General features: G+C 51.8%; 1 protein-coding gene across 1 annotated transcript in view; it reads right to left on the reverse strand.

The window, feature by feature from the left end:
- Window positions 1–4,478: 4,478 nt before the first annotated feature.
- Bmp7 (bone morphogenetic protein 7) overlaps window positions 4,479–25,034 on the reverse strand; it is a 72,962-nt gene continuing 52,406 nt past the window's right edge. The window contains exons 4-7 of the mRNA XM_034495812.2: window positions 14,796–14,993; window positions 10,723–10,799; window positions 8,663–8,773; window positions 4,479–6,421 (exon numbers count right to left, since the gene is read on the reverse strand). Coding sequence (XP_034351703.1) covers window positions 6,272–6,421; window positions 8,663–8,773; window positions 10,723–10,799; window positions 14,796–14,993 — 536 coding nt within the window. The 3' untranslated portion in view covers window positions 4,479–6,271. The remainder of the gene's footprint in view (window positions 6,422–8,662; window positions 8,774–10,722; window positions 10,800–14,795; window positions 14,994–25,034) is intronic.

The following is a 25,034-nucleotide window of genomic DNA, read 5'->3' on the forward strand; positions in this document are numbered from 1 at the left end:
GGTCAGGTGGGTAGGCGCAGGCCTCTGAGCTCATGGTGGCCAGGCTCTGAGCGCCTCCATCCTCCACCATCATCCCACAGCCTCCAACACACTCACGTAAATTGCCCTTGGAGGTTATTTAGTCTGTTATTTGTGGCTTGCCTGTGGCATTTAACAATGACGTGAGTTTGGGCAAACAGGCGCTAATGTGTCCTTATCCCCCCTCATCACTTCCTACAAGAAAAAAAAGCACAGGAAATGTGGCATGAAGGTCACAGCTCCCTCAGAGCCCACGGTGTGCACTCCCGTGAGACTCAGCCCAGGACCACCAGAGTCGAAGAACAAAATCCCACTGAGTTGTCAAACATTGCCATGGGAGGGGGAGGCCAGGAAGACCAGTACCAAGGGTCTCTCCGAGGTCAGGTGACTGGTTGGAGCAGCACCCACATCTCCTGACTCCCAGACTGTTAATAATGACATCTAGTCATCAAAACACGTCCAGTCAGCTGTGCCATGTGCTGAGTGAGAGCTTCCACGTGGTGACACAATTTGGATAACATCGCTGGTCATCAGTGGCTACCTGGGCCAGCAAGCCCTGCTCCTTCGGTCCTTGGGGCTGAAAGTTCAGCTCTCTTGACCCAAGGCTCGTTCATACGCCATTAAGAATCACCATAAGAGCAGGACAGCTGTGGTGCTCGGCTTTAATTCCAGCACTTGGGAGGCAGAGACAGGCAGATCTCTGTATGTTCTAGTCCAGTCTGGTCTACAAAGTGAATTCTAAGACAGCCAATCCTACACAGAGAAACCCTGTCTCAACCCCCTCCCCCCAAACAAACAAAACTCCCTCAAGAATCACCATAAACTCAGGTATGGTTGATGAGGTTTGCTGAGAATGACAACAGATGTTCTTGTCCCTACCAAGGAATTCCAAGGGTGTCAGAAACTGTGCTAGGACAAACATGGAGTTCTCCTCCTCCTCTTCCTCCTCTTCTTCCTCCCCCTCCCCCTCCTCACTAATTACTAGTTTATGTGTTGAGCATTTCGCATGTATGTATGATTGTGTACCAAATGCATGCAGTACCTAACAAGGCCAGATGAGGACATTAGATCTCCTGGAACCTGAGTGACAAACAGTTGTGAGCAATCGTGTGGGTGCTGGGAACCAAACCTGGGTACTCTGCAAGAGCAGCCAGTGCTCTTAACTGCTGAGCTACGTCTCCAGCCCTCTACCCACCTTTTTAGACTTTGGGCATAAGAACAGTCCAAGGGACTGCGCCCAGCTCAGTTCAAGCCTGCCCCACACGCTGTCGGGCCCTTGCTTCTCATGTGACCCATGCCCACTTCCCTCCATTCACTTGCTCAGGGCAAGCCTGCCCCACACTCTGTCCCACCCCTGCTTCTCATGTGACACTTCCCTCCTCCCACCTCTGAGGGCCGTAGCTTGAGAAGATCTTTCTTCCTTCTGGGAACCCTGGGTACACTCTGGTGAGAGCTTGCTGGTATCTGACCTTTTCCTTGGTGGCTTATCACTCTCTGTATTGTCACCTACAAAAGGACCTCATCTGCTGCCCTCCACAAGCCGCCAGACTCTAGGAATGTCCTTGGTGATAGATGCCCCACTGTAACCTTTGGGCGCAGGATCTGTGGGACCACAGGCAAAATAAAGACATGAGGCTCTTATCCAAAGACAGTAATCAATTCAAGCCAGCCACAGCTAAACGTCTGACTACATTCAGGGCCTTTTGGAGGGTGGTGTCTGCACCCTGGGACCAGACTTGAGGTGGGCCAGGAGAGCTGATAATTTATGGGTTCCAGTCAGCCCCCCCACGTTCCGACTGAGCTGAACAGAGTCGGGGCAGTGCAGAGCCATACAGGAAACAGAGATCAGCAGAGTTGGTGGGGGCAGCGTGGCCCTCCTGGCCAGGTGCACTGAGCCTCCGTCCAAGCAGCTGTGGAACAGCCTTGGAGAGCTGAGTGTTTTCCCCTTCTATTTTTATTTCCTCAAATCTGGAACCAAGAGAGGCCAGCGCCAGAGTGCTAAAGGGTCTGAGCCAGGAGAATGGGGCCCACGGGCCAATAGGAAGTGTCTAAAGAGGTCATCACGCATGTCTTTGGCAGGGGCAGACACTCACCACCCCAAGTGTGGGTCAGGAGCGGCCAGCCTGACAATGCTGAGCCTTAGAAGAGACTAAGGCTGGCCAGGGCTAGCAGCACACACTCCCTGGAGGTGCTGTCTGTTGATATCGTGAGCAGAACCCTGCTAGAGGCATCGTTTTATGATGTTGTGTGCAAACAAACGGTTGTGTCTGTACAGCTGAGCCCTGTCCAGGAAGACCACTTGTACCTGTGCAGCTTCCACGACTGGAGCCTGGGGCCAGTGCAGTTCTCGGGCTTGTCCCGAGCCTGTTCAAGTCCCGAGTACTCTGTTTCCTGAGCACTGAGCAGGTCTGCTCTATGTAGAACAGTCAGGAGCAGACCACACCAAGCCTTTACCAAGCATACCAAAGAGCTGCACAGTGAGTAACCTTCTAAGGAATTTGGGGAGGACAGGAAATCATATGACACACCTAAGTGGGGTCTTGGCAGAAACCCTGGATTCAGCATAACTCCGCAATTGTGCTTGCTGTTGATTGACAGTGTCTGTGAAGTCTCTGTGTTGGTTCGTGGTATATACAATGAACTAGCATTACATGAGGCCTTTGAGAAATCTGCCATCTGTCCAACATGTCCTTCCTTGGATATGGTGGGGGGAGGGGCATTGTTCCTAAAGAGAGGGCTTTCTGCAGGTAGGGCCAAGGTTTCTAAGTAGTGTGTAGAAAGGTGCTATGTTGGCCCCAGGAGACTCTGACATTTACTTTCCACAAAAAGTTTTGCAGAGGAAAGGGTGATGTTCCTGTGAGGTTCCTTCAGAGGTACCCCATGGCACTGACACCCCTCCCTGCTTCCACACTGGTCACCAGGTTCAAGGTCATGTCTGGAGATGCAGACCCTCAAGTAGTCTGGAAGGAGGAGAGAGATGTCATGCCGAGCTTACCTGCAGTCCAGAAACTCTGCCTGGTTTCAGAGACTAACATACAGTTTTGGGAAAGGGTGCCTGGGTGTCAAAGCTGGGAGTCAGTAATCCCTGCTTCTTAAGCAGCCCCAGGAAATTCCAACTCTGGGAGCCTGGGTTTCAGAAATTGTTAGCCGGAGGGCTTTTTAGCAAAGTCTGTCACCTGCTGGTGCCCAGTGTTAAACATTGCTTGGCAGAGAGGTGGAAGGCAAGTGAGGGAAAGGTGGTAGTCTGTAAGCTCATCTGGTCTACCACACATGACCATAGAGCCTGCTGTGGGAATGCGCCGGCCGGAAACAAACATAAAAGCCACTTTCCTGTCCTGCCGCGCATGAATCTCCCAGCATAGCTTCCATTTTCTTCTGCCTTCTGGGCCTTGGGCACCAATAGACGTTCATCTGCCAGTTTGAAGGTGTCAGCTGACCTCACCCCTTTGTGGATGAGGCCATGGGGTGTGCTGGTGACAACGGCCCTGGCACCTCTGCTCAGTTAGGGCAGCACACAGGGAGGAACCAGGTGGCCTGCTCTGCCTGCTCAAGAGAAGCCCAAACTTCTCGTTTGCAAAACCATATTGGCAACGAATTAGTGTTTTTTAAAATGTGTAAACACCCCTGGGGGTGGGGTTGAGAGGCTAAGGCACATCTGAGAGGCCACATCTGGACCTCCGGCCTGTGGCTCTGGTCTTCAGCCTGGAAACAGAACAAGAGCTAAATTGTCGGGACAGTGACAGGGAGGTTTAGAAATCGCAGGGGCTGGAATGTGCTAGGAGTGGCTGGGTTGCTGGGTCTGAGTCAACAGGAGAAGAGAGAGCGGCCTGTCCAAGTGTCGGGCTGGGATTCTAGAAACATCCATCAGGTGACCTTCATGCGCACTTCAAAGACAGATGGGGCCAGATGAGCGCTTTCCCAAGCTTGCTGGGGCCCACTCCTTCTCCAGCCCTGCGGTGGGGCCGCCTACCTCCACAGCTGGCCTGTGAGGGCAGCCCCCAACTGCCCGGGTGACGGGCACTGAATGACGCCAGCTATGAGGCCAGCTATGAGACCAGCGGGGCTTTCAAGTTTGGGGTATACGCCCCCCTTTTCTCCTGTGCCTCTATTTTATTGGGATGACTAAATCTTTCGACTATGTTAGCAGTAAACACAGCTAATTTACCCCCTGCCTCTTTGAAGCAGCTGCTGACAGCTGGGCTGTAATTCAATCAAGGATCTTTGCCATCCAGCCTACCAAACTCACATTTGTTGTTTGGTTCCGGCTCTCCCGCACCCCCCACCCCAAGCCCCACACAGCTGCACCAAATATTGACGAGCACCCACTCCCCCCTCCCCCGCCCCACGCCTGGATGATAAACATCCCACTAACAGTAGAGATCAAGGTTGAGGGTTCTCAGAAGATGAAACTCTGATGTCCAGGACTGCAGGGGGGGAAAAGACACAAATACACACATGGGTCCGACAACCAGAACCAAATGTCTCCTTTTATTGCAAAGTCAAACCCCTTCTCACTCTATTTATACAGAATTTTCACTAAGGACCACTTTATTCGACAGCTATGGGTCCATCGGTCCGACTGTTAATAAATAGTCTTAAATAAGAAAACAAACAGACTGAAGGAAATCGGCTTCATTGTTCTCTGTGAGGAGCCTTCGAAAAGAGCTTCGGATGGAAATAAATAATTTCTTTGTCTTGTCACAACTATTTACACATTTAAATGTACAAAAGACACCGACTGCAGGCAGACTAAGGCTCTGGGTAGCAGAACCTGTACCAAGGGGGAGTCACACAAAAAGCCCCAGATCTGCAAACACACAAAACAAATTACAAGAATGCTTATCTCCCCGCATCGACTGGGCAGAGTAGAAGCTGCAGCCTCAGCTACTGAAGAAGAAAAACTAAAACAGAGCAGAAGAGAGCCCAGTGTTTCCAGGAGCACAGACATGGAGAATTGGTTCCCCGCTTGACCAACCAGTGGCAACATGGCCATGGATCCTGCCTGGCTAACCTCATTCTTTGTGTGGATGCAGGAAACATTGGCAGATTGTCCAACCCTCTGCATTTGAAGCTAGGAGCCAGTGTGATAGCTGGGACACCGCAGACCAAAGCAGAGAGGCCTTGTTGGAGCCATGATCAACATCCCACCTCTGAGGCAGGACATGTGGTTGAACCTTCTAAGCCAGTACAACCCTGCTTGCTACACAGTCTCCCTCAGATCCAGGGACCAATCTGTTGCAGGGCCTTCTGTTAGGGCTTGTGAGTGAAGTGAGGCAGCTGTGGAGGCCAGAACCTGGCTCTGAGGTGCCAGACGGGCCTTGTTTGAAGGACAGTGTCCTGAATACCCTGCATTTCCTGTGCTTCCTCACATAGGGTTGTCTGTGTTTGTTTGCTTTGCATTTTCTCATTGTTCTCCTACTACGGGGCAGAAACTGGGTCTGAAGGGCGGTCAGAGCCATTCCAAAGTCTGCACATGCTTTACATGTGCGTGTGCATGCATGTGTCTGTGTGCCTGTCTGCATGCATGTGAGTATGTGTGTGTGCGAGTCTCCCTCCACCTTTATCCCAACACGCTTGAGGCCACATTCCCTCACTGGCCTCTTCTGAGCAGACATCCTCCTCCCTACAGGGTGGATTTGGGCAGGTCTGGGTAAACACACACAACCCTGCAGCCTCAGGAAGAAATGAAATGGAAAGGAGGGGCCTCTCCATCCTCCACAGCCCCAGCTTCTGTTTACCAAGTCAGAATAAACCAAGAAACGGGGATAAACTGTTTAGGAAAATATATCTGTAACATCCTAACCGTTTTCATTCATGGGTTTTATTGTGACATTTTATTACAGGGACTTCTGCTTGGTTTTCCTTCAGCACAGACGTAAGCGCCCACCCTGGCTATGCCCTTCCTCCTGCTGCAGCTGAGGGATGCTTGTAATTATCCCTCAAAGACCCAGAGCACCAGGGACCGTGTGGCCAATGGACTCTTTCTTGGAAGACATTTTTCCTGCTAGACATTTCCTGTGGCAGCTTGTAGGATCTTGTCCATAATGTGTCAGAAGGAAGGTGTGACCATCAGCCACTGGGAGCTCGGGTTTCTAATGCCTTACAGGCTTCCTGTTGGGGAGGTGAAGGGAAGACTCAGGAGAGGCGGTTGGTCTGGTGGCTCCTCGCCAAGATGGGCAGTGAGAGACTTAGATGCTGAGACATCACGGATCTGGAAAAATGTGGTCCCAAGAGGTCAGGGTCTCAGGAAGAGCTAGTGGCAGCCGCAAGCCCGGACCACCATGTTTCTGTACTTCTTCAGAATGACGTTGGAGCTGTCGTCGAAGTAAAGGACAGATATAGCGTTGAGCTGGGTGGGTGCACAGCAGGGCTTGGGTACCGTGTCTGGGTTGATGAAGTGAACCTGCAAGCCACCAACATGAATCATGGTGAGAGGAAGGCGTGAGGCCTTCTGCCTGCTTCTAGATTTCTCTAAAGAACATCTATTCTCTGGCAAAGTTGACTACCAAGGACAGGTGAGCATGTCTGATGGCCCAGCTTGGCTCAGGACTTGCCTCCACCTTGCAGATGAGGGGACCAGGGTGCCCAGTCTTCTTCATGCACACATCTGATATGGAAGCAACAGTTGGAGCTCCAAAGAGGCAGTGGAGCACCCTCCCTGACTCCTGCCCATTCAAAAATGCACTCTTTTAAGGGCTGGGGTTGTAGCTCAGTGGTAGGGTGCTTGCCTGGCACTCACAAGGTCCTAGGTTTAATTCCCAGCATCACAACAATCAGAGGCCTGTTTTTGCTCATGAGCAGGTACCTGTGTGCCCTGCAGAGTAGGGGTTCAGACAAGGGAAAATGGAAATGTCCTGCTGGTACCATGTGACCACCATCGATAAGCAAGGTGAACCGAGACTAGGCAGCAGAGAGTGGTGGGGAGTGAGGCTAACAACTGGAGAGAAAGAGAGGTGGGGGGGGGGAGAAACCACTATTCATCAAAGCTGACCCCAGCCCAGATGACCAGTCTATATCATCAGGAGAACCCAGTGTTCAAGACAGGTTAGAGACTGAGTTCTCCTCCTGTGTTATTGGTTTGAGGCAGGGGCTGGCCTTGAACTTGCTGTGTAGCCAAAGATGGTCCTGAGTTTCACATTATCTAGCCTCCACTTCCTGAGGCCTGGGCTGAAATGACAGACCCGAGCCCCCACATCCACCCAGTTTACACAGCCCTGGGGACTGAGTCCCAGGGTAAGCAGTCTGTTAACCGAGCCACACCCCCAGCTCCCTATTTGTTATTAACGAGCAACTCAAACAGGGTATGGCAAGCCAGGTGTGTTGGTTAACTAGGATGTCGGAAAGCCAGTACTTAAACATACTCCTTGCTGCTGACCTTGGGATGCAGGCCTGCAATTCCAGCTACCTAGAATCTGAGGCAGGAGGATCACAAGGTCACAGTGAGATCAAGACCAGACTGGATAGTTTAGTGAAACCTGAGGGCTAAGGATACAGCTCCGTAGTTGAGAGTCTGGCAGACACACGTGAGGTTGTGGGGTCCATCATTTTCACCATGAAGACAGGGGCAGGAGGAAAAGAGAGAGGAAGGAAGAGAGAGGAGGAGGGAGCTGGGACCCTTCCTCTGCCAAAAGGCAAAGCTTGGACTGACTGGAGGGCAGGGGTCGGAGGGGGAGGGCGGAGGGCAGAGGGCGAGGGGCTCTGATGAGCTTTCTATCCCGGACTTACAAGTAAGGAGTGGGAGCAACATACATGTGAATAACAAAGAGAACCGTCCAGATAGGCTTCAGGTATGAGCTCTTTGGCACCAGAATTCAAACCAGCACAGGTGATCAGTTGTCAAGAGAAGCCCAGACAACATCCCCCCACTGAGAGCAGGGTCACCTAGAACCTGGTGGAGCAGCAAACGTAGCATCAACCAGAACCTGTGAGCACTAGCATGGGCTTAGGTTCTGCTCTCACCACATGGCTCTTCCCAGTGAGCCACAGAGGCTGATGTGGGTCAGCCGCTGCCGTCCTTCCTTCCTTCTCTCACCTGCTTGGTCCATTTCCTCCCCTGGACATTAAAGCCCTAAGGTCAAGAATACTGGGCTGTTCCCTGAAGTGTCCCAGCTCCTGGCACACAGCAGACAACAGAATAAAGCTTCTCCAATTAGTGACCTGAGGTCTCAAGTTCAAAGCAAGAAGAGAAACCTATAAGCTCTGAGAGGGGCCTGTGGGCCTAACAAACTAAAGTCTACCTCTCTCACAGGAGGGGGCCAGGAGCAGTTAAGTTAACACAGGATGGCAGGCTGACACCGGAGAAGATTGTCCCCACCAGGAGGGACCCAGTGTGAGGCACAGTGACTGTCTTTACCAGGGGGGGACCTAGTCTTCAGTGAGGCACAGTGACCCATGGTCACAATACCACAGGAGCTCATGAAACTGTTTAACTTTAAAAATTAGAACAAATATAGAAATAGAAGAATTTTAGGGTCCAAAATTCATCTTTATAGCATTACGTGCCTAAAACTTGTTTCAGCCTTATATAGGGGCAGGTGCCCAGAAGAGTCATTACACACTTGGGCAGTCAGCTGCTCAGGTTCTGGGTCAAAGGCAGTAGAAGCCACCCATACCCCCAATGGCCACACCCTCAGGCGGCACCCACCAGTGTCTGGACGATGGCATGGTTGGTGGCGTTCATGTAGGAGTTCAGAGGGAAGGCGCACTCCCCCTCACAGTAGTAGGCTGCATAGCCTTCAGGTGCGATGATCCAGTCCTGCCAAGAGAGGGGAGCGAGGCCTCCGTCAGACCGTGCAGAGGCCCCAAGCAGGGTCCCACCCTTGTGTGTCCTACCCCTGTGTGAACTCCTTCCTCATGTCCAGTGGACACAGGCTCAGGCTATGCTCTCCTGACCTGTGTTGGGGGGGAGGGGGACTGCAGGGGCTAGGAAGTGAGCATGGTATTTTGTGACCCCAGCAGAAGGAAAAGAAAAAGGACTCAGGGCTTGGAGGGGACACCCTTGTGTTGCATCTCCTGGACCAGAGGTGGCATAGCCGTAGGGAGTGAGACATGGGTCAAAGACCACACCCATTACCACCCTGTCCCTGCTCGGCATGGCATGCCTCAGATTGCTCCCAGGTGTGTTCATGTTACAGCCTCGGCTTTGCATTCTGGGTAAAGATAGCTATGGCCGAAACCCGAGACAACACCATAAACTTTGTTAAAACATTTTAAGTCTTTCGGTTGGTTTTGCTTTGCATCTTCTTTGTACGAACGTTTTCAGTGTAGGTGACAACACTTTGTCCCACTGTCGAGACTGGACATGTCTGTGAATCTAAACCAAACTCCCCTGCCTGGTGCATCTTCTTGAGCAAGAGTCGAGTGACCCACTGTGGCTCAGGTCATCCGTACGTGGCATCCCCTGAGCTCTGAGAATGTTGTGTCAAGCCGCTCCACAAAGTGGCACATTCTAGGGATTGTGAGCAGAGAGTTCCTGCTGACGAGTGTTGGACACAGTGCACAGAAAGACTGTCACGTGCAGAGCTCTCCCACCATGCAACCTGCTTGGCTCAGGAACAAACACCTGATCTTAGTCACAGACCAGGACAAAGGGCAGACAGAGAAAGCTGACTCTCTAAGGCTGGATTTGAACACATGGCCTTATGTGAGCAAGGCAGCCAGCAATGGGGTGGGACTAAGGTGTGCATGAAGTTCAGACTTCAGAAGGGTGGTGTAGGGGGTGGTTCTGATGCTTTGATGGGGAATCTGTTTAGTGATACTGAAGGTCCTCATTCCCAATTGGTTTTTGATCTATCAATAAAGGTGCCAGTGGTCAATGGTTGGGAGGAAAGAAAGAGGCGGGACTTCCAGGTTCCCACAGGCAATGAGAGAGGAGGAGAATCGAGATACCTGGGAGAAAAAGAGGGAACAGACTTGGAGCTACAGGGGAGAGCATCCAAAATGTAGGCAGAAAGGGAAAGCTGCCCGTAAGCATCTTGGGCAGCAAGACCAACAGGCTTCACAGAAGGTAACTGAGCAACTAAGCCGAGGGCAGAATTAGAGGTGTAGAGCTGGGAGTGACGGTAAGGGCAAGTTAGCCACAGGAGGCTTAGAAGTGCCCAACCACTGAGCTAAAAGCATATTAAAAATGTGTGTGTGTGTGTGTGTGTGTATGTGTGTTTCATCCAAAGATCTAAGGAAACCAGGGCACTGGCTGGTTGCTCTGTCCACCCAGAGCTTAAAGCAGAGTAGTAGAAACTACATGCTACAAGGTGATGCCCACAAGTCTATCACGCTGTGAGTGACACGTAACACAGCACATCATGGATGGCCTCGTACGTTCAACCCAAGTCATCCTCTGTGGTTGGGGCTCCTGGCTTCTGACATCTCACAAGCAAAGACAAGAGCTGTGAGCTGAGACTGGGACTTAGTTGGTAGGGTGCTTGCCTAGCAGGCAGGAAACTCTGGGTTCTGCTCCCAGCACAGCACAAACCAGGCATGGTGGCACACTCCTGTAATCCACAACTCAGGAGATTGAGGCAGGAGGAGTCAAAGGACAAGGTCATCTTAGGCTATACTCTGAGCTTGATGCCAGCCCGGGACATATGGGACCGTGTTCTAGGAGTACGAAAGACAGGAACTGTAACACACTGTACCAACGGAGACAGCCCTGTGGTCACCAGGGACAGAGCAAGGCCCAGTGCATGGAGATTCAGCTGTCCTTACCTGCCAGCCAAGGTCTCGGAAGCTGACGTAAAGCTCATGTTTCTTGCAGGCCTGCCTCTGGTCACTGCTGCTGTTTTCTGCACGGATAAGGAGGCGAAGGAGGAAAACCAGAGAAGAGAGAGAAATACGCATGTTCAAGTCTGGTTCTGCAGTGGAAGAGCAGCCATTGGATTCAGGAGCTGAAGGGCAGCGATGGCTCACGCGCCACTTGAGGACCCGTGAACCTCCAAGGTCAACCTCTAAGGTCACCTCTGCCCTATCGTAGAGGCCTTCAGTTCCACTTAGACTTATCCTGCTTCCAGACCCCTCTGCCTGAGGAGGCCCAGCAAGGTGCTCATGCACCTGTCCACAGTCGAGTTACTGTGACAGCCAAGGTTGGGGACAGGAACCAGAGCAAATCCCACAGCCCCCAGCAGCAACTGCTGAGTTTCTTTAAGGAGCAAGAACAGTGTAAGTGTATAGCATCTGCACCAAAGACTGCACTCTGTAAACTGTGGGAGTCTGTCTGTCCATCCGTCCCTCATGCACAGCTATGAAATCTTCCCCTACCCTGAAGCTGCACAAGTAGTTGACACTCAGAAGCTTCCCCTAACCTGAGACCCCCCCAGGACCTACATTTGCTGGCCCTTGTCAATAAAGCCTGGGCCCCTGGTCTACACTAGAGAGCCCTGCAGGCTAGGTTCCCAAGTGCTAATGCACTTCTCATCCCCAGACACCCTGCAACTATCTAAACATGGTGACTGCTCCCCCTGAACCTACTGACAGGCCACTGGGTGTCTGGTGACAAATGACATGTCCCTCAGACCCCACTTCCCAGGATGCACGGGAATTCCACCTGCATAGCTCTGAGGTCAAAAAGAGTGAGCACAGGCCAGTCTGTCTTTAGCACACAAAGGTCAAGGGTCAAGACCCCACCACAGCACAGTCCGCAGAACCTGGACAGCTGGTCGACCTTCTGGAACAGCTATGGACTGGATATCTAAGGCACCATTCACCACTGTGCCGTAGCTAGAGGCTGCAGCTAACACTATCCACCTGACAAACCTCATTTCCCTGTTCCCTGCGGGAGCAGAGAGGGCTGTGGACTACCTCCTCAGGCCAAGGTGAAGCAGTCTGAGGAAGATACAGTTCTGAGTAGACTCACTGGGGTCAAACTGCCTACAGCTCCCAGTTCTGATTAAGGGTGGATCCTGAAGCAAGATATAGAAAAAAAAAGTGCTGTGATTATTAATGACATGTGGGGAAGGGGTTAAGACCTCAGTGAAGATCTTTGGTTTAGCCTTGGCAGCTAGCTGTGGGCGTGCTGTGGGGGATGGGCCCTTGCTTATCCTATTTGGGGTTGTAGCCGCCCTGGAGGAAGGTGGCTGGAATTCTCCAGCAGGTCCTTCTTAGCAGAAAAGCAAGGGAAGGAGACACCTAGCTCCCCTGCCCATAATCCACTCGCTCCACCCAGCACAACAGACCCCCCCCCCCCCCCCCGGTGACCAGCAGGCAGTGCAAGCCACCAGCCACTTAGCAGCTACCTCCGAAAGGCCCTGCCCTGGACAGGTGCTCAAACTTGCTTCCACACCCAAGGGTCAGCTGGAGGAGATAGCCAATTGCTAGGGTGTTGGGCTGAAGGGGATAAGGGACCCAGGTTCTGCACTTGCGTCTCAGAAGCAGCTGGAACCCCCCAGGCAGGAGTGGCCGACAGGAAAGAGACTTTCATGCAGAGGCATGCTGGGACATGTGTCTCCAGCTGGACACATAAAGGATGATGTGTGTGCAGGAAAGGATTCGACTTGTGTGGCCCAGCATGTGAGGTGTGAGCACTTCAAAGGCACTGGGCACACGCCTACGCACATGCACAAGCTGCCTCACTAAACCAGGGCGGGGCCCCAGTCCTGTTTTTTTTTTTTTTTTTTAAATGTTAAACTTCCAGGCAGGGTTTGGAAGAACTTAAAACGAGGGTAAGGAGTTGAAATCTATGGGAGTAGGCAGACTCTGAGCCAGATGGATTAGCTGCCATGCAAGGGATCGTCCCAGAGTTATGGAAGTGGGCACTCTGTGGGACACTGTGGGGTGGTCGGCTTCCAGCCCCCAGTGTTCCTCTCAGTCTGGAGGCAAATGTCTGTCATAGATCTTCAAGATCCACACTGCAGATCTACAAGACAAGGCCAGCTTTGCTCGAATAGGACATGCCAGAACTTTTTGCCCAGCTGAGTTGGCAAAGGCCTCTGGGAAGTTTCAGATTCTGAATGGAGGGAGCCCTCCTTCACCCTGGGCTATGCCCATCCTTTCCAGAGCAGCCAGCATGACCTCACACCTACACTGCACGCAGCCTGAAGCCATAAAACTCCCACTCCTGCTTGGGATGGATTTCAGACTCGAGAGGAGACTCTCAAGAGAATGTCCCACCCACCCTCTTAAAGGCTGGTGAGAGAAGTCAGAGAGGCTAAGGCTGAGACTTTGTGTCCTCAGGGTGCATGGGCCTCAGGAGGGGGAACCAACCTGGCCTCACCCACATATCTCAGCTCAGTTCCCAGGGGAAGTATCTCTGCATCTGTGGAATGAGCTGAATTACCCAGCCACCCCACTCCTGAGCCTGTCACTGAATACAGATGAGGGTGACAACCACGCCTACCTGTCCCAAATAGCCTTTATAGTTTCCACCTCAACTCCAATCCCAGCATAAATACGGCCCCCACATATGAAAGAACCCAGTTTTCTATTTGGGGGCTCACAGACCCCTCTGAGGCCCCACCTGGCAGAAGAGAACTCACAGAAGACTATACCTGGCCCACACAGGCCACTGGTGGAGAGCAGGCAGAGACTCTGTGCCCTGCCCACAGCTAACATGTTTCACTGTGCTGTCCTGAGCTGCCTAACGTTGGGTCTGGGTACTGAGGCAGACGGACTCTGCAGCTTACTTACACAAGTTAAACAGGACGGCCAGCCTCCACACCAGAAGCTGCAACCAACAGGTAACTTACTGGTGTCTGTAAACAATGCCATCTAGGAACATATCTATATCAGAAACATCATGAGCCGTCCGCCATACCAGTCGGAACTCTCGTGCCTGGGCAAGGAACAAAGGAACACCCAACGTAGTCAAGCGGGCACAGTGACCCAGGTCCTCATCACTGGTCATGAGCCTTGCATAGGAAAATTGCCACAGGGAAGAACTCCACCTGTCCCCTGGCTCCAGGCTCAGCCCCTGCCTGTCCCCATCAGCTCTCTGCCGATTGATCGATACCAAAACTCACCTAAGCCTACCTTTGACAATTCTGCCCCCAACAGCCCAGAGCCAGTCCTGAGACTCCTTTAGTCCCCACAGAGACTTTCTCTATGGCCTGGCCAGTTCTGCATCCCTAGTGTTAGGGTGGCCTCACTGAGCAACACTGTCTCTTTCTAAGCCACTCCTTAACCACTCTGTAATGAGAGAGTTACATACGCACTATCATGCTACGTGTGTGCATGGTACGCTATGAGTTTAATAGTTTAGTAGCTGAGACTGACTTACTAGTTAAGATTGGAATAAAACCCGTGATTGGAAGTGGCCATGCCTACCAAGGCAAAGGGCTTCTTGGTGAATCAAAGCCGGACAAACAGGCGTAGCCTCTGAATCAATTTATACTTCTCTCTACCCACCGACGTCTACACAGGGTACTGGGGGACAGCCTAGAAGCAGTAAGTCCAACCCCCCAGTCCCTGCAGGCTACTTTCCCTCTTCAGAAAGAAAATGACTACCAATTTCAAGACAAGAGGAAGAAGCCATGTACAATGCAAACTGACCTGGAGTGGAGGGGTTGCGAGTGAGGGAAGGCAATGGCCCGGTGGTCTCACACTTAACTCTAAACAGCCCAAACTCCCTTGTGTGTTTCCTCGGAATCCCAAGGGTAGGAACTGGAAGACTGAGTCGGCTTAGAGCCCTCACAAGCAAGCCTGGTTGGTTTGTGTCTAGCCCTTGCCTTGCTTCAAGGTCACCAGAGCTCTGGAGAAGCCACAGGCTGGATAGACATGTCCCAGGTCGCAGGCTGATCTGTCTGGAAGCATCTGCAATGAGCTGGTCCCTTCCGGCTGCTCGGACCTACCTGCCACGCTGGCCATCCTCAGTGCCTCTTGGTTCTTCGGTGTCTTTGAGCGGTTCTGGCTGCGCTGCTTGCCCCCAGTGGACCGGATGCTACGGAGGTGGACCTCCGTGGCCTTGAAGAAGGCCACCATGAAGGGTTGCTTGTTCTGGGGTCCATGCCGTCCAATCAGGCCTGCCAACTTAGGGTTGATGCTCTGCCCTGCAGAGGAGGTACTGGTTATACAGAGGCGCAGGGGACAGGGACGGGCTGGGGGACACGATTCTACTCCTACCTTGCAACCCATTCACACACTTGCTGTTCACTCATCCAGCAAGGACTGACTGGGCAATTCTAGGAGCTGTTTTAGAAGTTCCCTGGTTTGTGATGACCCCTGTGGGGTGGGGGGAGGGGCAGCATAAATCACCCAGTGGTGACCTGAACACTAAGCAAGGAACAGGGAGTATGGAGAGCCAGGCCAAGACCAGCGTGGGGGGGGGGGGGCGCGGTGGTGTCTCAGGCTACTGAGTTGGTCACTTGGTCAGCTAGACTTCAGAGGAAGGGAAAGTAATTACGGTGTTCTAGGAGGTAAGCATGGCTGCCAACAGTCGATGACAGAGGAGAGGCCACCAGAAGAAAGACGAGGTGGCAGCAAGGCATGAGTCCCAAGTGGGGAAGGTCACTACAGGTGTAGAGCGCTGCACAAATAAAGGCCTGTCAGGAATAACCGAGGCTGGAGTCCCGGAGTGTGAGAGCCTGCCAGGAGAGAGAAGCAGGCACGCAGGATGACAACAGACAACAGGTTACAGGCACAGATATCCTCCAGGCCAGCAGAAGCATTCTGCCTGAACAAGGTCTTTGCAGGTGTAAGCCCTTGAGAAACAGCAGGCCATGCAGGACAGGCTTTACGCCAGGCACCAATGGCTCTGTGAAAAGGGAGAGGCCACATGTCACCACGGATGCCAGGAGACTGCCTGAAGTTGGGGTGGGGAGTCACACAGCCAGTGACACCTGGGTATGGGATTTCTGTGTTTACATGGGGACAATAAAGCTCTAGTACTGGGGAGAGAGCAGCTTGTGGAACTTGGTCATGATACCCAGAGTGGGGCAGGCAATGACTGTAGAAACTGGAGGGAAGTATTGGGCTGGAGACTTCATGTATTCTGTGATGACCTTGGGCTGGCTCTGAAACCAGATTGCAAGCAGAAGGACAGAAGCCAGAAACCAGGCAGATGTAACTGAACAGCCTAGGAGAGTGCCAAGGGTCCAGCCTGGGGCAATGGAAGTGAGCCTAGTGGGACGTGATCAGCTTCTTGGATGCCCTTCCCAACATCCTCCAGTGGCCTCTCACTGCTGCGTGCTTAGCCCTGGGAAGCTGCTGATTACAGTTTTCTGTCTGGAAATAGCTTTGCATGAAATCAGAGGAGGTGGGGGTGTGTGGGGGGAGGCAGGCCAAGCTTGGGGGGTACGTGCCTGTCTTTTCAGCTGCTCTGGAGGCTGAGGCAGGAGAATTGAAAGTTCAGTTCATGTGGGAGACTGAGAGACACTTGCCTCAAAAATATAAAGAGGACTTGGGATGGGACTGAGCTCAGTATAAGTGGAACAACATGTGTAAGGCTGTGAGCTCCACCCCAGCATCACACACACACACCACATACACACCACACTCACACACACACCACACACACACACACACACACACACCCCACACATACACACATACCATATACACACATAGATATACACACACCACACATACATACACCATACCACACGCACCACACACACCACACACACACACCATACACACACTACACCACACACATACCACACACACCACACACACAGCACATACACAGCACATACACAGACACACTCTACACACACACACCACACACACACCACACATACCAAACATACACCATACCACACACGCACCATACATACACACCACACATACACACCACACACACAGACACACACCACACACACACCATACATACACCACACTACACATGCACCATATATAGACACCACACACACACCATATATAAATACCACACACACACACACAGACACATATACACAGAGACACACACATAGAGACACACACACACACACAGCGACAGAGAGAAGCATGTCCCTGTGTGTGTCTGGTGGTAGTAATGAGTCTCAGACCTGGAAAATTGCAGGTTCTGCTGTGTTTTGAAGAAAACTGAAGGAGTTCGCTGAGAGACAGCAAAGGGACTGAGAAAAGGACAGTTCTGTGAGACTGGCACATCCTTGGCCTAAAGCTGTGGCGGCTTTACAAAGATGGGAAACCAAGTCAGGGGCTACAGAGTAGAACACTGGAGACAAAGTTCAGTTCAGCTTAGCAGATGCTGTGTGAAATCCCTTCTTGGTACCATGGGTTAGGGCTAGAGTCATGTGGCCAGTAAGAGGTCCTAGCAGAAAAAATGGACAAGCTTTGCCTGGGGAGTGAGGACACCTAGGTCAGGCCAGGCTTCCTGGGTGGCTGCTCTCCTCGATTTAATAGACCCCCCTCCTCCCACCATGGTACAGAGCTGTGCTTAGTTCCGCTTGAGGGGATTTGAGGCCAGACGAACATGACAGTGGTGCCCAGGTACCCTCTCTCTTCCACAGAGAGTCCAGGGGACACAGCACCGTGTGGAGGCTCCCCTAATTAGGAGGGATCAAGGTGGGGCGAGAAAAGGAACTCCAAGAAAGCCTGGTAACCCTGAAACCTGAGGTCGAAAATGCAGCAAAGAGCATCCAGGCTGTGCTGACCAATCATGATTGTCAAAGTCAGCAAACCTCTGGTTATATTTATGAAAGAGTTTCCAGACTGGGTTAGCCGAGCTGGACAAGCCTCAAGCGTGGGTCTTATCCCAGGGACTGGGATCCTGGGATGAATGGGGAGCTGAGCACTGGTGCTCATCTCTGCCTGCTTCCTGGCGGCGGACACGGTGTGCCCAGCTGCCTCACACTCTCGATACTGTGATGGATGGTAGACGGATGGCACCCATGAGCCATGAGACACACCAGACCTGAGCTTACTGCTTTTGTGGGTTATTCTGTCATATCACTGGGAGAAACAACTCATACCCAGGTCCTGGGCTGTGCCAAGGCTCTGGAGATAAGCATGCTGTTTCCCCATGAAACAACAATGAAAGCCTTAGAAACATCAGATGGAGACGAGATGATGCTGACTGTCCACAGCAGGACAAGATCAGAGAGGCAGAGCCACCTGCCTAAAATATGTGCAACTCAGAAATCAACGACACTCAATTTGACCACAGACAAGGCGCTTCACCGGTGCAATTACTACACCCCCAAGTTCAGGTATAGAGCCAAGGCCAGCCAAAGTGACGGCTGGAAGTCACACCAGCTAGTGTTCCCCAGGCAGGTCAGAGATGGGGAAAGCCCAGCTTCCAGTGTCTGGCTTAGTATGGCAGTTAGAATGGATTTTTTAAGAGTTTGCGTGTAAGAAAGCACATTTCCCAACCCCCACGATTCACCTTCCCCTCCTTTCAGCGTCCGTCCGTCTCTCCTGCATTCTTGAGCAGGGTCCCCCCCAGTTCATCCATCTATAACGAGAGTGAGTCTATAAAAGAAACCATTAAAGCTGGGCCCCAAGGAATTGCACTTCCCCCTGGAAGGCTTTTAGGATAGAATAAAAAGGCCTTGCCTCAAGCCCCGTGCCTCTCTGGACCCCTTAAATCCAGGCGCCAAGCGTGGCCCCAGTCCCCGAAGCCCTTCTGACCTGCTGACTAGGGCCAGAAGCTGCCAACAAACCCACCTCCACCCACCTCAACCTCTGCTAAGAAGGAGCCAAAGCCCACACTTGCCACCAGTGGCCGCATAGCCTTGATTTCCACCCATGTAGACTGGATGAGGCCCTTGGTCTCACGTCCCCATTTCCCCAGTTAATGGCACACCTTTCTCACCCAGGCAGCTTTGCCCAAGGTCACTCTGCCCTGGCCTCAGGGCTGGGTGGAAGGCGGTTTGACAAGAGGCACCTAATCTTCCCAAACATTCACTGTCACTGCTCAGGGGTGAGACGTGACCCAGTTCAGCCAAAACGTGGAAGGGAGAAGTTTCTAGAATTTTCCAGAGAAACTGCTAGAAATTTCTAGAAAACACCCTTGCTGTTCTCATGTTCAGAAGAATCCTATTCTTAGCAGTGCAGAAACTATCTCCACCTACTGACTCCAGGGAAACCATGTTTCCAAAAGAGGGCTACTCGTGGAAAGACACTTCAGAGAGGGGCTCCTGTGACACAGCTGTCACTGAGTCAAGCCAGCCTGTAGCCTAAGTTCTCACCCCAACCATCACTATGAATGTCCCACTTCGATGACTAAGTCTAGAGTCTGAAATTACTTTCCCCACCTACACACACACACACACACACACACACACACACACACACCAGAGGCTGGCAACAGAGAACATGGGCACAAGCCGTCTTTGGGCCTAGCACAGAGCTGGCCCTCAGGAGCACATGCATCTGCCCTCAACACCTATCGAGGAATAAGAGTTGTGTTTTCTTATAAAGCTGGAAGACAACCCAACTGCATTTGACATCTTTAGAAAGACTTAAACACACCTTATTAAGAATGACAGCTAAATTTAGAATCAGCGACACACCTCTGTGGCTGTGGGTCGCTTTCCCCGAGAGGTTTAACTGAAGAGGAAAACACCATGAATGTGGTCCGAGGTGCCACACTGAGAGAGTGTGAGCTAAGTACCAGCATTCGTCTCTCCCTGCTTCCTGACTGCTGAGGGTGTTCCGTGACCAGCTGCTGGAACTTCTCTGCAGAGACAGACCGGCTTCCCACACCATGAGCCACAGGAAGCCCTCCTCCCTGAAGTTGTTTTTGGGGTGTTTTGTAACAGCCGTGTAAGTAATACAGCCCACTCCATGCTCCACACACTAGAGTCCACAGCTGCCTTATTCCTAAGAGCCTAGAAGCAGAAACCCCAGCCAGGCACGTGGGAAACAAGGAGGGCAGGAAGGTATGCTACACGTATGGGCCCCTGGAAGGGGTTCTGTGCGCTGGAGGGTGCTCTAGCAACCTCCACCCAGGACCCCAGACAATGTCACATGTCCCTTCAGAAGCAAAAGGTCCTGGATGGAAGCTACAGTTGGCTGCTTACTCTGCCTCATCTTAGATGCTCATATGCCAAGTAATCAAAACAAATCATCGAGATGCAGTTCTCAGGTAAGTACGTCCCCAGCATGGAGGAAGCCCTGGGTTTGTGGCCAGCACTGGTAACTGTTATATGACAACGACATGACCTGTCATATAGAGAGGTATGCGAATATACACTCACACACATGCACACGCAGGCACACATAGACTTGATAAAGAGAGTCTTATTACACGGCCCAGGCCAGCCTTGAACCCACCACCATCTTCCTTCCTCTCCTCCTGAGGGCTGGGATTGCAGACTCAAGCCACCACGCTGTATTCTTCTTTTTAATATTGAACAAGGGGCAGCCAAAAAAGGGGGGGGGGGTAATTATGTACAGGAATTTCTCTCCCCTCGAGATGCTTCGGCATGGCAGTTACAGATACTACTTGTAATTATTTGTTTTGAGTATCTGTATCTAAATATCCAGCAAGGTCACTGACATGAGGTAGAAATGGGTGAATTCATTAATCCAGACAGAAACAAACACACACACACACACACACACACACACACACACACACAATACTTTGAACCATAAAATCTGTCCTTGGCAAATTAGAAAATATTTTTATTTTAGCTGGGGATTAGCGGAACAAGTGTTTCTCTCCAAGCCCACAGATTTGCCCGTGAAAAGGCAAGTTTTGGAAATAAGAAAGCAGGTTGCCCCAACTGAATAGGAACTTCAGAAAAGCAAATACTCTTGCTACATGCAGGACCACGCTGAAGCCGTTAGGATTAATCGTCACTCACATTTAACTGGTATCTTCTGTCTCCTTGAGGCTGGGACAAGACATTTTTCTCACTGTGTCCTGAGGATCTCCTCAGAACCATAAAAAGCTGGAGAGGCACACACACCTGCCTGCCTGCCAGGGAGTTAGGATGAGGCCAGAGGTGACTCTGCTGGCCCTCTTTGTTGCTGCTCCCCTGTTTTGAGACAAGGTTTCTCATGTAGCCCAGGCTAGTGTTCAGTTCATTATATACCTAGGGCTGGCCTTGAACTTCCTGTCCTCCTGCCTCTGCCTCTGGAGTGCTGGAATTCCAGGCGTGCATCATGCAACCCCTTTACGAGGTGCTAGAGATCAAACCCAGGACTTCAAACAGGGTGGGAAGTCTCCACCAAGTCACAGCCCAGCCTGTTTATTTTATTCCTTTTAAAAGTAAGAAATAATACAAATGACTTTTTAGAGGTTGTGTTTTTTTTAATGGCGTTGTTTTGCAAATATGTATGATGCCATGGGTGTCAATGCCTGCAACAGCCAGCTGAGTCAGCACACACAGACACGCACACACACCCCATACACACACACAGATACACACACAAACACCCCACACAGGCGCAAACACACACACACAAACATCCCCCACACCCCACACAGACACATACATATACACATCCACACAGAAACACACACACTCCCACACACATACCTCACACACAGATACACACACACACACACACACACACACACGAACACTCCCCACACCCCACACAGACACACAGACACACAGACACACAGACACACAGACACACACACACACACACCCTTTTCCGGGTCTCAGCAGGAGGATGCTGCTCTCAGAGGCCACCATGGTACCATTGTCTGGGGTCTGGGGATGCATATGTCAGAGAGAGTCCATTACCACTGCCATCGTACAGACGCTACCCACCCCCAGGTAGCTAGTTATCCAGTTTCTCAGGTCACTATCCTGATCTACGAAGTGCAATTTGGGGTTTCACTGGGGCTCTATATTTTCTTGACCTGTCACATGGACTCGCCAGTCTTCTGCGCTAACTTATTTCAATCTGCACGGCTTCCAGATTCTTCTATGAAGCACCATGTTTGCATTATTACCCTTTTCATTGCTGAGTAGTATTTCACCACACACACACACACACACACACACACACGCCACAGTCCATTTATACTTATGGACAAAGTGGGGAGCAGCCACACAGAGGTTGTCATGGGAACCTGCCTTGTTTCCTGATGAGTAGCAGGAGCTAGGTCCTTCATGCCTCCAGTTCCTGGATCACGCTGTCCAGCGGGAGGGGCGGGGGAGCTCAGGAGGCCTTCTGAGAGGCCCAGGCAGAAAAGCAGAGGTGTGATCTGAGGCACCTTTAGAGGACAGAGGGAGCTGCTGACCTCACTGCCCAACCCTGGTCTCTGGCCTCCCTCCTCCCTGGAGGCTGCAGACCAGAATTTCTCCTGCCTCACTTGTGCTGGGGCTGGGTGCTGCTGGCTTCTTGGACTTGTGTTCCTCCTTAACAAGGCAGGCATGAGAAGAAGTGTGAATCGCTTATCCTACCCACTGAGGCCCGTCTCCCTCCACACCTGGGGACCTAAGGAAGCCATTTTGCCAAGTGTGCCGTGATGAGGCCCAGGACAAAATACCACTGTGCTTAAGTGATGGGCGAAAAGGGGGAAGCCTTGATACCACAGATATTGTAGCCCAGGAGTCAGCAAACTGCATCTGGCCGACTGCCCGCTTTAGCAAATAAAGTTTTATTAGAACACAGCCAGTGAGCAGTCAGAAGTGCAGCCTTTGGCTGCCCTCAAGCTAACTAGAGTTGGTGAAAGCAAACAAGTCCCCTCCGAACCTGAAACATCCAGCCTCTAGAATATCCCACAGGCATTTGCTGGCATTCACTCTAACCCACATTGACTAGGCCCGCTTGTTTACATACACATCATAAGGAAAACTACAGGTGAGTTGGGAGCAGCCGACTGGTAGAGTGCTGGTCTAGCCTGCACAGAGCCCTGGCTTTGATCTCTGCATACATCCAGGCCTGGTGGTGCATGCCTGTGATTCCAGCATCGGGAAAATAGAGGAGGAAGGATCAGAAGTTCAAGGTCACCCTTAACTACATAACAAGTTCGAGACCAGACCACAGGTACTCCCCAAAGATAAAACACCAGCATAACTCTGTTAAGAGCCAGTGTGATAACAACCCTTCTTCACACAGATGCGCGTTGCTGCAGCAGACTGTGGGGACGAGTCCACACCTGGCTAACTGACTCAAACACTTTACTTTGCACCACTTCCCAAAGAAACCAGACAGCTGTCAGGAGAAAGGATCCACAAGCCGAAAAAGGACCAGGCCAGGATGTAGGTCAAGGCCTAAGGGGGGCCTTCCAGGAAGCCATCAGGCAGGCATGGGGCTTTGGGAAGTGAGTTGAGGGCAGGGACCAATAGGCACACTAGGGCACCCAGATGGGCACGAGCAGGAGCAGAGAGCCCAGCAGCTGACAAGCTCTTGGAAATATCCCAGAGCAGGCAGGAAGTACGAATGGAGCATCTGGAAAAGGAGGGTGCATCCTCCCACATAGAGGGCATGCTTTCCTGTGGCTTCTTTGCTTTCTAGGCTCAGGACCCCAGTCACCCTGCTGAGAACCCAAGAATGTTCTTCATCAATTATAGAAAAATTGATTCCAGCCACTACATTGGAAGGACTAAGGTCCCAGTGACAAGTGAGACTGTAGCGAACATTTGTGACCTCCTTCTGGCCCCGATGACCCAATTCTACCCAGACCTAAACAGTCGGCTGGACCCTGGGAGGACAGGAAGAGCCACTGGGCCTCTTCTGTTCTCTGTCTTTTGGGATTCTGGGCAAAAAGGAAGTGATGTAATCCTGGAGTGCAGAGGTGCCTCTGGCCAGCTGTGCTTCAAGAGAAGCTACCCACCAGACTGGCCTTATGCCAGACTGTCCCCAACCTCAAGCCGGAGGTTCGCTTCCTGCTTTCTTCCACAGATGCCTCAGCACCACATCTGGACAGCACATTCCCCTTGGTCCTTTAAATGCCCTGTGACCATATTGGATTCCTTTGGGATGGTCAAGAAGAAAGAGCACATGCCCCCATGTGCCAGGGCAGAGAATCCCTGGGCAACACACACACATATACACAGGGAGAAAGGGTGGGAGGGAGGATGGGGGGGGAGAAGGACGGAGAGAGGAAGAGAGAGAGAAAGAGAGAGAGAGGAAGAGAGAGCAAGAGAAACTTTGAAAGGTAGAGGTGTGGTATAAAGAAGAAGGTGCCCTGTGGCCCTGAAGCTCAGGAGATGGGGCATAAGCCCTAGAAGGCCCTGAAGCAGTTGCAAGGAGACCAAGCAGCTGGATGGAGCTGGATAAGAGCACCCTATGGGCTTCTGGGATTGGCAGGGCCTACGGGGGTGGGGTGGGGGGATGGGGGGTGTTCCCTTTGGAGCAGGCAAGAGAGTAGAGTGGGGCCTGGGGTGGACCACAAGAAGTAGGACAGGATGAATGGCATCCTCATGGTGGAAACAAGGTGCCTCCGCATGGGTGGGAGTCAGTGTGTGTCTGGGACTGGCTTCTCTCACTATAGTAGCCGCTGGGGTTAAATCACACCTTGGGGAAGTGGGTGTGTCCATTTGTGGACCACGGGAAGCCCTTCAGAGCATGTCTCTCCATCCTTCAGGGTGAGGCCTCCGTCTCCCGCCCACCTCTTTAGGAGAGGCTATGGGTCACATGACAGCAAATGCACTTTTCAGGCTGTTTGCTGAGTGACTGCAGCTTCCAACCAATGTGGACCAAAAGGCTATGAGCTGCAGAAAGCTGCTTCTAACACGTGGGCTCAGCGTGGCTCCATGGCGCCGTGGAGTCACCACATCAACCAGGATACAGGGGGTCTGGGAGTGGGGTCTGCTGACTCTTCAAACATAAGCCCAGGCGTGAGGTCTTCATAAGGGAGGAAACTTTTTTTTTTTTTTTTAATGGTTTGGTTTTGGTTTTCTATTTGAGTCTCAATCTATAGCTCTAGGTGTCGTAGAACTATATGAAAGAAACCCAGTTTAACTTCAAATTCGTGGCAATCCACCTGCCTCTACCTCCCACTGGCTGTGATTACAAATCACTACCCAGCGCTGAGAAAATGTCTTATTTTCACTGAAGCCAGGATAACTCAGGCCACACAATCATAAACAGTGGACCACAGGCCGTGGCGTGTGGAGGCACGCTCATCCTGTAGGCCATGCAGGGAATCCCTTCTCTCTCTCTAAGCTCTCTTCACCCCAGGGGAGAAGAGGGAAGATGATAATCAGAGGTGGAGA

The sequence above is a fragment of the Arvicanthis niloticus genome, chromosome 2 (assembly GCF_011762505.2).
Source record: "Arvicanthis niloticus isolate mArvNil1 chromosome 2, mArvNil1.pat.X, whole genome shotgun sequence".
NCBI classification, from domain to species: domain Eukaryota; kingdom Metazoa; phylum Chordata; class Mammalia; order Rodentia; family Muridae; genus Arvicanthis; species Arvicanthis niloticus.